This window comes from Numida meleagris, chromosome 3 (assembly GCF_002078875.1).
Source record: "Numida meleagris isolate 19003 breed g44 Domestic line chromosome 3, NumMel1.0, whole genome shotgun sequence".
Classification (NCBI taxonomy): domain Eukaryota; kingdom Metazoa; phylum Chordata; class Aves; order Galliformes; family Numididae; genus Numida; species Numida meleagris.
The window spans coordinates 105,717,545-105,732,721 of NC_034411.1; the positions used below are offsets into that span (position 1 = coordinate 105,717,545).

Genomic DNA, 15,177 nt, shown 5'->3' on the forward strand with positions numbered 1-15,177 from the left:
TTACACCTTCCTGGATTTCCAGAAAGCCTCATGCTCCAGCTGAGCTGACAGCCTGCTCACTTAGTGCCCTTTAGGCCTTGCCTTGGAAGGGGAATGGAGCAGCTGTTTTCTATTCACCACAAACACGTCGTTCATGATTTTACAGACCACTGACCCTTCACCACCATTTTGCTTTCCATCCAGGTTGAAGATTCCTGTTCTACGTCTAGCTGTTCCCTATAAAGAAACCTTGCTCTGACTTTGGTGACTTTGCTGTTCTTCTCAGGAAAGATAAAGCAGATCTGGAAAGGCAGAGTGAGTGAGAGGTACCAGAGCAGTACTCGTTCAAATCATAAACATACCATGGATTTACACAATGCCTCAGTCTTCCTGTTCTGTTCCTCATATCCTTCCCTCTTGGTCATAACTCTTCATTATTTTTTGCACCACTACTAAACAGAGCATCAGTCTTCCAAGGGAAACTCCAAGATCTGTCTTAGCAGTAACAACTCCCTGAGCTCACCTTTCTGTGCGTGCCATTAGGATGACACCTCACTCCTCCAGCACACACCACTTCACATAAATTCACACTGAATTTCAGCTACCATTTCGTTCACAGTTACTCAGCACTGTCAGATGATGCTACAACTCTTCACAGTCTATTTTGGCTTTTACTACACCAATCTACTTTGTATAAGACTGTCATCTTCCACTGTGTTTTTGCAGATCATTTATGACATGTTAAAACCAGTTTACGTCCAGCACTATTCACCCACCTTTTTACTGCTCTTTTTTGGGTTCCTTTCAGCTAATATCTTACTCATGGAAAGACCCTCCTTTCATCCCTTCCAGACTTTAATGTTTTTATTTTTGCATTTTTCTTTTTTTTTTTTTTTTTTCCCACTTTAAGGAACTCCTATAATTTTGTAAGTCATTCCTTCTGAAAGCCATCCCTTCTCCCTAGCCAAGAAACTATTTACCCATTTATCAACTAATTCTATTCTTCATTACTACCAGTTTGGCCAGAAGCGCATCAGGTCTACATGCCTGCAGTTCTCCACACGGCCATTTCTAAACTCTACATTACATTTTCTTTTACCTCCTCCCTTGGTCCGTAGAAGGTTTTCACAAAGGTAATCAACAGTTAGTAACTCAGCTACTCTATGTCTTGAATTCTAGTGTTACTCAACTTTTTCTGCTAACAGTACTGCTTCCTTTCTCCTTCTCTGCCATCAGAAGGTTTACAAGATCCTACTATCCTGCATCGCATACTTCTAAGCTTCTCTCATCTTCCACAAAAAGCTGACCCATTATCTTGTCTGAAAAGCCAACAGCCTGATTTTAGAATCACAGAATCATTAAGGTTGGAAAAAAACACTAGGATCATCTAGTCCAACCATCAACCCATTAGTCCACCAATCAACCCCTTAGAGGACAGCCTGGTTGAAAGAAGACTATACCCTCCTGCACAGGTTTGCTCTGCTCCTGTATCTGAATTCCTGGATAAAAGAAATTCATTTTTCGCAGTTGGTTCATAACATATGATAGAGATTTCAAATAGGTACTATCATAAAAAGCAGAGGTGCTGCTTTCCAGAGCACGTGTCAAATACAGAGGTCACATGCTCTTTGGAATACGAAGCTCCATATCCAGCTAGTGCATGGAGAAAATAGGGAGTGTAGATACTTGAGGACAGATCCCAGCAGTACAATGCAAGTTGGAGGGCAGCTGATGAAGTGCAATAAAGAAGAAAAGGCATGACAACCAGAATATAAAAAAGCAGAGTTCAGGGAGAGTAGTCAAAAGCCTTTCCTCCAACCTCAGCTGAACCTCAGTTAAGAATTTCTGTAAAGAAGAAAATTACCGTAGTAAAGGAGATAGGACTCGACAGGATTAGCAAAAAGAAAAAGAAAGATTCGCATGCTACGAAAAAAGCTGAGAAGTGGTGGGTGGGGAAGAGAACATTAAATGCACAGACGTCAAGTTTTAAGACACATTTGTGAAGCGGGACTATTAAATAAGGTGTCTTTCAGGAGAAGGCATCTTAACCAGGCACCTTCTGATTCAGCAACTTGTAGCCTAGCATAACCTCCAGGATGGTGTCTGGGCTTTGTTTGAAAGCATCAATTCTTTAACATCTAATTCCGCGGTTAATTGCCTTTTCCATTAAAAGGTCACTTTTTACCATTTGCTTGACATGTTTCAGTGTGGTCCTGCTTATGCAGGAAAATAAAGCTCCTGTTCTGTACCAAGTCTACACTGAACCATTTATCTATTGTAACCTCCTCAAACCTTGAGGTACTGGGACCCCAAATTGTGTAGTTTAATAGACCACACTAGTATTTTGTATCACTAATTTTAAAGAAAATATATTTTAGAAGTTTAATGCTGTAAAAAAGTGAACAGAATTAGCTAGAGTGAATGACAACCACGGAGATGAGAAGGAATTAATTATTAGAAAGTTAACTTTCATAAAGGGAATTTAGGGGGGAGATGAAAACTGATGCCACCAGAACAGCAAAATCTGGCTCTCGCAGTGAGACCAGCTTCTAATCTTCTCAGGATGGAAAAGGAAAGAAAATCCCACAAACCACACTGCGGCTTGCCACAGAGAAGGACAGATGAATTACATGTGAAGTGCCAAAGCTTTTTAAAATAAACACACGCTGATAAAAGCTACTCAGTAACACAGTACGTCTGTTGTGTGACCAGCAGATGGCATGTGTTACAAAAAAAACGTGAATGACACAACAGTGCCCATCCAGCAAAAAAAAAAAAAGAAAAAGAAAAAAAGAAAAAAAGAAAAAAAAAGAAAAAAAATAGTTTGGTTTTGATTGGAAACACTTACATCTCAGTTTGTCCAGTATTTTGCCACCACACATTGTTGCTAACATTGCTTTCACTGAAAACACCGTCAGCTTCCCGTGGCCCTCGCTGTGGAAAGAAGTCCATGGTAAGTCATTGCTGCAGAGTGAGAAGGAACACAAACACTGAAGTTGTAGCTAGGGAATGCATAACCATTAACAACCAAGATCTATCAAAACTACTTAATATAACATTGAACCAGTGCTAACATAAGCACGTTAATAGGTTGGAAGAGCTAATAAGTGTCTTACTACAAAATAAGCTTTCTTGCAGAGCTGTGAAAAACACACAGATAAAGAAACTAGCATTTGCCTTGTTCATCCCATAACACTCTTGTAAAAAAAAAACACCTAACGTGTCATTTAATCTGTTCCATTGAAAGACATTAGCTTGCTGTAGTCCATCTCTTTTCCTCTGCTTCGCTTTATAGCCGCTTTAATTCTCTACTCCTTGATATAAACTCTGATACGCAAATAAATATTTTATTCAGAAAACACTACAGCAATTGACAGCATACTAAAAAGAAAAAATAAGATATCCTGAATATACCACATAGAACAGGAACAATGTGAACAGTGCTTTATTACAATTTAAGCTGATGGTATGTATGGGGAGTTGCTTAACATCTGCAAAAGAAAGTGAATTTGCCCATGTGGAAGGCATGAGAAAGCACACTGAGCACTGTATGGCATGCAGAAACAGTGATGTGTGTTATTCCCTGTTACCAGAAGAGGATGAAATGAGGGGGAAGCAAGTCACCAGCCCAAGACTGGCTGGGTGAAACACAACACACCACAGTTAATACTGGCAACAGATTCCAGCAGCTCCAGGCTGGCCCAAAGGCGTACACCCTGCCTCCCTACTTCTGGATGAGCTTCCACAGTAATAAAGATAGATGTTAGAGAACCTCCAACGTGCCGTATTAGGCAACCACATTTGCACTTGGAGGACTTGGAAAATGTTAGGAGGGAGTAAAACCACTGAAACTAAATTCTGCCTCATGGCACCAAAATAGTGACAAAAATTTTATTTTAAGCCGTGTAAAGGCTATAAAGTTAACAAAACAGTAAAAGACAGCAGTTATCCTACTTCATTTCTGTCTTTTAGTTTCCTCACAGGAAAACGCTGGTGCTCCTGTTATGCCCAACCATCAAACCACATAAATAACAACACCCAAAACCCAACAAGAAAGACTTCACTGCATCTGAAATCCAAAGTCTGAAAAGATCCATTCTCTTCAAACCTTGTCTCGGCTCTTGCCTGAGCAAGTCTCAGTAATCATTCCAAACTTCTTTAAAGCAAAGTCTCAACCCCTTCCTCCATTTGCTCTGTTATAGCCATTCTTCTCCCAGCTCTGAATTAATTTGTCATTAATTAAAAGGAAGAACAAGCGACTGGAAATATCAGTGTCTCCTCACAGGACACTGTCTTATCCTTGACAGACATCCGACAGTGCCTTCAGATACAGGCCTGCTTCTGCTGGCATTCTGTTTATTAATCAAGAAAATAATAATAAAAAAAAATCCTCCCCCTGCAATCTGGTAGAGAGGTGTAGTTAAGCAACTTGCCAATGTCTACATTGATTTTTGGACCCATATGACTCAATCTGCTGAATTCCCTACCGAAAGGAAAAAGGGCAGAACATTCTGTACAATTCTGAAACTCTTGTAACACACAGGACTTCTCAGGATAGGAAATAGTGCTGTTGAACTTGTTTAAAACAGATGGCACCTGTGAACGGAGAAGGATCTGATCTGATGGCCAACAGGGTGATCATGAGCCAGCAGTGAGCCCCTGCAGCCAGGAAGGCCAGTGGTGTCCTGGATGACCAACAGCAGGCCAACAGTTGACCAAAGGTTGACCATGAGCCAGCAGCGAGCCCCTAATGGCCAAAAAGGCCAATGGGACCCTGGGGTGCATTGCACAGAGCATGGCCAGCAGGGCGAGGGAGAAGCTGCTCCCCTCTGCTCTGCCCTGGGGAGGCCATATCTGGAGCACGGCGCCCAGTGCTGGGCTCCCCAGTTCAGGGGGGACAGGGAACTGCTGGAGAGAGCCCAGCAGAGGGCTACAGAGATGGTGGGGACCTGGAGCATCTCCTGATGGGGAGAGGCTGAGAGCCCTGGGGCTGTTCAGCCTGGGGAAGAAAGGATCTGATCATCAGTATCTGAAGGGCGGGGGTCAGGAGGATGGGGCTCTTTTTAGTGCTGCCCAGCAACAAGACAAGGGGCAACAGGCACAAACTGGAACCCAGGGAGTTCCATCTGAATGTGAGAAGGAACTTCTTTACTATGAGGGTGACAGAGCACTGGAAAAGGCTGCCCAGAGAGGTGGTGAGGTCTCCTTCTCTGGAAATATTCAAAATCCATCAAGATGCTTTCCAGTGGAACCTACAATAGGCAACCTGCTTTAGCAGGGGGTTGGACTTGGGGGGGATCTCCAGAGGTCCCTTCCAACCCCCAAGGTTCTGGGATTCTGGAGGGGGAGATGTGTGAGGAGCAGCTTAGCTCCCTGGGTTTGCTCAGCAGAGGAGGCTGAGGAGAGGCCTCATGGCGGCCTACAGGGGGCGGAGGGGCAGCGCTGAGCTCTGCTCTCTGGCGACAGCAACAGGGCCCGAGGGAATGGCAGGGAGCTGTGTCAGGAGAGGGGTCAGGTGGGGGTTAAGGAAAGGCTCTGCCTCAGAGGGCAGTGGGCATGGAACAGGCTGCCCAGGGCAGCGGGCACGGTCCTGAGCTGCCGGAGCTCAAGGAGTGCTGGGGCACTGCTCTCAGACTCAGACATTGGGTTTGAGTGGTTCTGTGCGGAGCCAGGAGTTGGGCTCAGTGATCCTTGGGGGTCCACTCAAACATGGGCTATTCTATGACTCAGGCCTGCAATTCCACCTTTTTGTTCCCCACTCTGTGTGCAACAGGAGGTGGCCACTTCACACAGACACTCGGTCATATCAATTTCCCAAAGAAGCCATCACAGCTTTCCTCATAGTGCTGCTCTTTGGGCACTTCCCAATACACTGTGTGAGCTCCTTCCAGCTTTGCCAACTATGAGGTCCCTCCTGATCACGCTGCTTGCCAGCTCATTTCCTCACCTGACTGTTGGTCATCCTCTCCCTCCTCCTTACTGCATGCTGCTGTTACAATATAAAAATAAAAAAAGAAGTTGAAGCAACTAAACCTGTTGCTAAATCAGATGAGATTTCTAGAAAAGGCGAAATCAGAAAGATCCTGAAGCAGTCACATGGAGTCAGGGAACGGACCATCGCTCTGGGATGCCAGTAGTGGGTCGGGGCCTTCAGAAAGCTGTAGAAGGCTACCGAGAAAAAAAGACTCTGGAATGAGCCACCACCACTGTCCAACACCCACATGCAGAGCTTTGTGGGAGCAAACAGCAAGGAATATCAAAACACAGCTTCTCCTCCTCCCAGCTCACCACTGTACGCTGCGTGAACCACCAGTTCTCCACCACAGCCAGTGCTGTTCTATGGGTCTCAGCGATGTGCTGCTGATTGTGAGCCCACCTCTCCTCTCATTATTGGCTCTCCCATGGCACAATGCACTGCAGCATCACAGCTTCTCTCTCAACAGCATGTGCCAGATAGGGGAAGCTCACAAGAAGCTGTTGTGGAGTGCTGGGAGCAAGCAGGCTGCTCGTGCTGCAGACAAGGGGCAGAATTTGCAGGGTTGGGGCAGGGGGAGACAACATATCTCTAATTAAAGCCTTAACCTTTTGAGCCAGTCCCCCAAAACATAACCACTTCTATTTTAAGTTCTGCATTTTCTAGTGTGACCTGTCTCAGAATAAGGAAACTCACCAGTTACCCTTTACAACAACTTTCACAATCAATATTGTATCAGACAAAACAGAAAAATATAAAGGTTTGATTCTTATGTCACAGCAGTATTCCTACTCTGAGCTCTGTGCTGTTTTTAACTGTCCCGAGTGAGACTGGGATTGTTCTGGACTTTTGGGGACGATAAATCTTGCTGCTCTTTGGTGACCTTAAGAACAAGTCTTCTTAAGAATGAATAAAACTTGGACATTACAAGCACAGCAACTATTTGGCATACTCTGTGGTCCAGGTTGTTTTAGGTAAAACTCCTTCATCTCTTTGTCAATGTCCTGGCCACAGCAGTTTTCTGCTGCTCAGGGAGAAGGCAAAAGCAGAAGAAAGACAAAACAGATAATAGCCGACTGCGAGAAAGATAAGAAAAAAAGAGGTGATAAACAACAGTGAAAGATTTGCAGTTGCTACCCAAAGAACCCAGAGATAACTTCTACTCAAGACTAGCAGATTAACCCCTGATGAGAGAGGCTGCGAAAGAAACTCATTAAAGCTGGACATAAGGAAGTGCCTGCCAGTATTCTGAATAGGAAAACAAATGAGAATTAGACTTCACGTGGTCACAGCGTGTTATAATAGGATCCGAGCTGAACGTCAAAACAAGGCAGCCTTGTAAAATGGTCTTGTTGATCAAGACTCAACAAAAAAAACCTTTCACTTTTTAAAACATTGCTACAGCACCACGAGTTTAACGTGATGTCCTATCGCAGCCTGCAGAACACTTCAGTTCAGACGTGCAGCTCGCAGCAGGCTGCAATTTCCAGAAAGCACTAATTCATCTTTCCTCAAGAAAGCAATTTTTAAGAAAAACCATTGCTGCCGTGGCAGTGTAAATCTGTAAATCTCTGCAGGCAATCCTATGATATTAAGTGTGCGTGCAACACACAGTTCCACGAAATTGAGAAACAGCATGCAGACACTTTGCCAGAGACTCATGCAGTTGCTGGCTGCATTCATCTGACTAAAAGAGAAAATTAGTCTAAGAGTCCAACTAGAGGAGTTACTAGCCTGTCATACGCTGCTATCATGAAGTTGAGGAGAAGGCTGATGGATTGCTCTACGCTGATCTGGTGTGTAGAAGGAAGGCGTTTGTTGAGCTGGTAGTAGATGGATGAAATGATTGTTTCCAGTCGAGACACGTTGATCTCTGTGTTATGATCCAAAGTGTTAAGGCCATTATCTCGGAAGGCTTCAATCATATTCCAGATATCAACAAGGTGAACTAAAAATAAAAGAAAAAAAATTAACTTCTATTCTGTAACGCGCACAAGCTTACTTTTACTACTGCTTCTGAATACGACATTAGCTTTTATTCGGTAATTAACTACTACTTACTCAACTTCAAAGTGACAGACAGAGTCTTGATACTCATACTCAGTTCACACCAGCTGGTGGAATGCAACAGCAGAGCCCAGAGTCCCCGTGGGCCTTTTATTCTGCCCCTCAGGGGAGGGCTCTGAAGCAAGACTACATAAAGGAGAAACGTGCTCTTCCATCAGAGGGCTGGAGCACCTCTCCTATGAGGAAAGGTTGAGGGAAATGGGCTTGTTTAGTTTGGAGAAGAGAAGGCTCCAGGGAGACCTCATTGTGGCCTTCCAGTACTTGAAGGGAGCGTATAAACAGGAGGGGGAACGATTGTTTGTGAGGGTGGATAGCGATAGGACAAGGGGGAATGGTTTTAAGCTGAGATAGGGGAGATTTAGGTTAGATATTAGGAGGAAGTTTTTCACACAGAGGGTGGTGACGCACTGGAACAGGTTGCCCAGGGAGGTTGTGGATGCCCCATCCCTGGAGGCATTCAAGGCCAGGCTGGACATGGCTCTGGGCAGCCTGGTCTAGTGGTTGGTGACCCTGCACTCAGTGAAGGGTTGAGACTCGATGATCTTTGAGGTCCTTTTCAACCCAAGCCATTCTATGATTCTATGATCATCACATAGTGCTGTGGCCAAATTAGGTATGAGACATCAGCCACATTCAACAGCCACTAGAAATTGGTTACAGTAGTGTTGAACATCCTGGTGCCAACCAGTGGCTGAGTGCTGAAGGAGGAACTTGATGTTCCAGTTAAACTACCACTGCTTCCAGCTGGTGCCAAGAGAAAAATACTTTGTAAACGTATGTCTAGAACTCCAAAGCCTGTCCCTAAATTATCCCACTGTATCTGTTCAGGTATCTAACTGTTAACAATGTAGTGAAAGTTCTCCATAACCATACTAAGTGACCTGCAGAACCACATTGAACGTTTGAAAACGCTTCAGTGTTTGAAAAGCATGCAAGGTAGTGGGCAAGACATCTAAGGACCAGCAGGAATCCATCGGTCCAAACCACTGATTCACACCAAACATATGCCCCTGGATCACTGCCTGGTGCACACTAAGATCACAGAAGCACTCTGCTTTATGCATATGTGTAAACAAAAGGTTACTCAAGGCATATGTATGGCACCAGTGAGTTAGGCCCTAAGCGTGTCATGCACTACAATCAGCATATCTTAATACCTTGCTACTGATTAAGGGATCTTTTTAATTCAGAAGCATGGGGTTGTTTTTTTTGTTTTTGTTTAGGAAAAGCAAACCACTTTTCCTACGGCATGAAGAAGGGGTGGAGCTGCATTTTGCACCTGCACACATGTGCAGGACTCCTCAGCTGCTCTCCTGTTCTCTCCCACACAAGTTCCACATCACTGGGAGGAGGGAGCTGCTCCATTAGCCTGCCAAGATTTTTGCTTGGTCCAGATTAATAATGGAAATAGAACCTCTGGGTTCATCCTTACTTTGGTGACCTATTTAACGTGGAAGACCACGGAAGAGAATGAGAAAACACACAGCAACTACTGCGGCATAAACTTAGAGCTCTCTCTGAGGTTGCTATAGATATGCCACCACGGTCAAACCCAGACACCTTTGTGCTGGTGACATCACCAAGCTCACAGCTGCATCCAGCTGGCTGCTGGCTTGTGCTCCACCACGCTGCAAAGGAGCTAAAACAGTCTGGGGCCATCTGCAGGCAACACTGCCTGCACCGATGTATGTCAGTCCGGCCCAGGGACTTCAGGTTTTTCTTGAAACGCTAGAAACTAAAACTGAAGACAGGACAAATATCGGTCAAAAATCATTGCCTCTTTAATGATGATCTCTATTTTTAAGTAACAACTCCCGCTGTTGATTATTCTTGCTACATTTAAAATTCACACGAGTGGAACATTTGCAACCATCACGCAGGAGAAATTTAGGAAGAGTGACTGCAACTTACGGTTACATCTTTTCTGTACAAAGCGCAGCTTGCAGGCTGTTCGATACGTTGAAAGTCGGATGACATCAAAGTTCTGTGCCCCTATGAAGAACAAGAAAAGCGCGTGTGTTTTTCTTTCCTCTGTGACACTCAGCTTTATTTGTTCACTTTAAAAGCGATGGGACTGCTACTTCACATACATCGTCCCTGTTATGTGACGGTGACAAAGATTTTCATGCAGTGTTTCATTAGGAAACGTGACCAATGTGTTACGAACTGACAAAGGCATCGGACTGACACGAGAGCTCTGAAGCCCCAAAATGGGAACAAGAATTGGATAGAGTTGCAAGTGTGTACGAAGAGGACCTCACTGCTGCTGGGAGGGGTGTACACAAAAGACAGAAGAGAAGAAAAGGGGGGTGATGCTCCTACCACCGTCTGCATTGCAGCCCCAAGAGGAGCACGCTTTCCTTCTCCCAGGCAGATCCACACCAGGCAAGAAGCAGAAGAAAAAGCACAGAGGAGAGAATCCTAACCTCACCAACAACCTCCCACTTGAAGATGTTTAACACTTTTATTGTACCTCCACCCAATCCCACATCATAAAAGAGGTAAATGCTATTTTCTGTCACCTGTCTGCACCATGTCTACCAGCTCCAGCCAGCACCGCAATTACTTTGAACATTACAGACCTGAGCAATTCCTGAAAGTTGTATTAATCCTCTGCCAAAGCCCAAACAGATCTGGGCATCTCCTGGGCTGATCAGATGAGATGATAAATGACGTGGGGATGAGAAATGACACTGCTCTTACGTCTGGTATCGATCATTTCAGATTTGGAAGAAGCCAACAACCAGTCCAAGCCTTGAAAATCTCATTAATCGTGAACAGAAATGTCTTTTAACTGGCTCACATTTCAACAGCATTTGTGGCTACACCCTATAACCAGTGGAGTTCTAAGGAGGAGCGTGAACAAGCTTCCTCCTTGCTCCATGTGCAACCACAAGCAGTGGATGCACATGGATCCTGCACCTCCCCTGTTCTCACAGGAGTGCATAAAAGCAACATCTGTGCCATCTTTCAGACTTCTGAAATGTCACTGTCTCCATGAGGACAGAACTGAGAAGCAGGGAAAACTGACTCATAGAATGCAGGCTGCTAAAAGCCAAACACACCCCAAAAAAAACACCCAAAAGCAACAAACCCACATCCTCCTGAAGAAGGTGTCTGGCTGCTGTATCGAGGTCACGCTCAAAGGTGATAACTTACTCCCTCCTACAACGTTCTGAATTCAGAAACCAATCTGCACACGAATACCTTCGAGTCCACGCTCGCCAACTCACAACTGCAAATTTCAAAAAGCACCTTATTTGATCAGTGCAGGAGACGTGCAGATCTGTTTGGCCTTTTTGTCTTTTGGGTACACTTTGTAAGAAATTTGCAAATACAATGCCAAATCACCTGCTCAGGCTCACACAGACCTCAAGGCTGCCTTGAAACCAAAGAACACGAGGTGAGAAGCATCTCCTAGGAGCAGTGAGAGCACTGACCACTGCTCCAATGTGAAGCTCCCCCCAGCTCATCAAAGAGAGGCATCAGATGAACCAGCACCTGGGGAGCATTCTGCTGGACAGCGTGGCACAGCAAACATTCCTAGCTTATTTCTCAGTACCATCTTTAGAAAACTTATCACAGATTAAGTATGTGATTTATTGGTTGGCAACCCTACCTGTGGCAGGAGGTTGGAACTAGATGATCCTTGAAGTCCATTCCAATCCAAGCCATTCTATGACTCTACGATCTGGTCAAATAACGTAAGCTGAAGTATTCTCATCCAAGGCTAGAACAAGATAACTCATTTTGTGCTTCTTATGCAATATTCTTCCAAAACTCTCCATTAGAGTGCCTAGGTCTACCTCCCAGCACATGAAAAACACTTGAACAAATGATGAGTCTTCTCAAAATGTTTTGCCTATCAGAAACTTCTGTATGGCTAGCCAAGGACGAGACACTGCACCTCATATTTTCAGACCTCTTTAGCAGGGTCTGTTGTGATAGGACAAGAAGAAATGGTTCCAAACTAAAAGAGGGGATATTTAGATTGGATGTAGGGAAAAAGTTTTTTATGGTAAGTGTGCTGAAGCACTGGCACAGGTTGCCCAAAAAGGTGGTAGATGTCCCTGGAGACACCCAAGGTCAGGCTGGACGGGGCTCTGAGCACTTGATGGAGCTGTCAGGGTGAACAGGGTGTCCCTGTTCATTGCAGGGGAGTGGGGCCAGGTGGCCTTTAATGGTCTCATCCAACTCGAACAATTCTATGATATCACAGGAATATATGCAGTAAAGCTTGATGAGCTTCCACCTTCACTTCCAGCCCTGACAGCTTTGCTTGCAGCTGGGACTTGAGCACATAAATACACTTGAAGGCTTACCACCACCTCAAGATACATACATGTAAAATATGGTCATTTAACAGCCACATGCAAAACCAAAGAAAAAAGTCCATTTTCTGTTCCTCTCTTCCTGTGTCACACCGCCACATAAGCTTCAGTGGGGTCATTCTTCTAAAGCATGGGTGTCCAATCTTTTTGGCTTGCCTGGGCAGCATTGAGTGAAAAGGAGTTGTCATCACCCACATATAAAAAACATAATTTAGTTAATGTATACAAGTAACAAAGAAAAAAGTAACAAGACTTCTTTTCTTGCTCATCTGAGTTCCGTCCACCTGCAAAGTGCAGAGCCCACAGCTCCCTTGGGCAGCCTCCTCCAGTGCTCAACCACACTCACAGTAAAAATGTTTTTTCTCACAATCAGCTGGAATTCGGCACGTTTCAGTCTGTGCCCACTGCTTTGTGCCTGCCACTGGACTGAGGAACGCCTGACTCCATCCTCTTTGCACCCTGACATAAGAAACTTCACATTTCCCAGGAAGCAGTGCAGTCACCGTCCCTGGAGGTGTTCAAGAACCGTGGGGATGTGGCACTGAGGGACGTGGTCAGTGGGCACGGTGGGATGGGCTGGGGTTGGGCTTGGAGATCATAGAGGTCTTTTCCAACCGTAACGATTCTATGACTCTATGTATTCTGCAGGTCAGGAAATTAGAATAGCTTATGCAGATTTCTCCCCAGTAAGACAGCTCCGCAAACAACACAACATCAACAAACACACTGCTGGGTAGTGTGTTCAATGGGGATGAATACCACAAAATCTACTTTTGCCTCATAAGAGGAATCCTCTAAACACCGATGAACATCTGTGTATGAAGATCTCCTAGAAAGGAAAGCACTTCTGCATTCATCTTCACTAAGAAATACGTCATCTTTCTCAGGACAGATGAAGCTCCAAGACCTTCGACCTGCCATCCAACATGTTAGACAGACTTAGAGAGAAAGGCAGTTCAAAGAGTCCACACATCAGCACTTCCACTGATAAAAACCAGGAAGAACCACAGCTGCACAACCCAAAAGAGCACCTTCTATAAACAGACGATGGAAGAATTATCTATTCCTTTAGATAATTAGAGGAATTTTGAATGTTTTTTAGCAATATAGCCTAAACTAAAAACAAGAAAGTAGATTCCTGCTATCCCTACCTTGGGGGGCATTCAAATACTACCAGCAGAACTCTTTGAAGACAACACCATAATCAAACATGGGTGCTTTAGAAGAAATCTTTTGCTAAGGTAGCTTTAAAGGTATCACCAATACGCAAGGTAATTAGAACATCAAAGCAGGAATTAGGTGACTCTGAGAATCTTCATCAAATTAATATTGAAGAGAAGATGTACGGCCACATACGGTTACTGACGAGATGCCGGTTACCTGTAGAAACACACCTAGTGGTGCCAAACGATCACCAGATGACTACTGGAGATACAAGACACACGTAATACTCTGATGTGACAGAGCTCCTCTAATGGAGAAGTGCTGTTGTCACTTTACAAGATCCCAACGAGATTTAATTTGGGATTTCATGCACCAATCCAGTCACCTTTGCTTAAGCAGAACGGAGCAGAGGCACAGAAAGAGATAAGGGGTGTAGATGGGAGACTGATGTGTTAGCTCGTGCCACGTGCTGAGCACACAGGAAGGGATCTCACCATAACCTCAGACAGAAACCAAGCTGGGAAGAAAGGGAGAAATACAGCCCAGACAGCTCTCCCTTGAAAGGAAGCAGATATACAGTGGCCAAGAACTAAACCCTTCTTGAAATTAGAAGATGCTTACAACCACGCTAAGAATGATGCTCTGGAAGTCCTCCAGCAAAACAGTAGCACTAAGATGCTACTTGCTTGAAGAAAGACATTCACCAGCGGGAATTCTGGATTACGGGATGCGCTTCCCTAACCTAAGGAGTTTCATTCAGTCCTGTGTTTCAGTAGGAAAGAAAAGTAACGTGAAGACAGGCAAACGCGCACACACAATCTTTTATTTCTAACTGCTCACACCTTTTTAAAAGGCTGTGTGCCATTCTTTAAATGAGATCACCTCCAGACAGGCACTTGATTTGTCGTTACAATTGCAGCCTGTCTTTGGGCATCATGGTGCACCTTAAGGTGAGATAGGACCTTTTTGACTTTACTGATTTTAGTAGCTGTCTACAAGCTTTAGAAATCCCAATATATGGGAAACATGAATGCCCCTTATAAAAGAAGCCTGATAAAGCCTGTTACTTTACGACTCTTCAGGCAGCTGTGACCCATCTCCTGCACTCTCCTTCTGACCAGCACCCAGGATGCTTTTCACTGGATCAGCCAACGGTCTTGAGGAAACAGGATGTAAATGATTTGGTGAAATCCTAAAAACAAAGCCCTCCGTAAAGAATAAATGGCGTTACCTTCCAATCTCTTACTTACTCATTTCCATGAACAGCTGTCTCTTCTCCGCCATTGTCCTTCTCCTCTTCCCACTCTCCTCAATCATTCTGAAGACAAAAATGGCAAAGAGTGTTTGTGCCAGAATTCCTGTTACAAGAGCAACTTACTGTGAACAATATTATTATATTCCTCAACCCACATAGTTTGGTTAGGTTTGGAAAATGAAAAGAAGAGCCAAGAGTTGGACTCGATGAACCTCATGGGTCCCTTCCAATTTGGGATATTCTATGATTAAGAGCAGAGAGAAGCAGTCATTTCCCCACATCTACAACATTCCACAGCAGAGAGAACTGTGCACCACTTCTTAAAGCTGTGCCCACTAGAGGAAACGGTAATTCTGACATTTTAGTCTCTAACCTCATGTTTGCAAAACTCATACAAACACAATGTC

At 44.4% G+C, this 15,177-nt stretch overlaps 1 protein-coding gene across 15 annotated transcripts in view; it reads right to left on the reverse strand.

The window, feature by feature from the left end:
* The window catches only part of DTNB (dystrobrevin beta), a 139,056-nt gene that overhangs the window by 114,829 nt on the left and 9,050 nt on the right, over nucleotides 1-15,177 (reverse strand). For 12 of the 15 annotated variants that reach the window (XR_002436908.1, XR_002436911.1, XR_002436910.1 and 9 more), the window contains exons 3-6: nucleotides 14,766-14,833; nucleotides 9,932-10,012; nucleotides 7,688-7,901; nucleotides 2,828-2,913 (exon numbers count right to left, since the gene is read on the reverse strand). Coding sequence is in view for 10 of the 15 variants with exons in the window: in XM_021391891.1 (XP_021247566.1) it covers nucleotides 2,828-2,913; nucleotides 7,688-7,901; nucleotides 9,932-10,012; nucleotides 14,766-14,832 (448 nt within the window). In the remaining 5 variants the exon portion in view is untranslated. Of the gene's footprint in view, nucleotides 1-2,827; nucleotides 2,914-5,926; nucleotides 5,969-6,267; nucleotides 6,371-7,687; nucleotides 7,902-9,931; nucleotides 10,013-14,765; nucleotides 14,834-15,177 lie in introns of those variants that run through there. The other 3 variants (XM_021391889.1, XM_021391892.1, XM_021391893.1) reach the window with 3 other exon arrangements.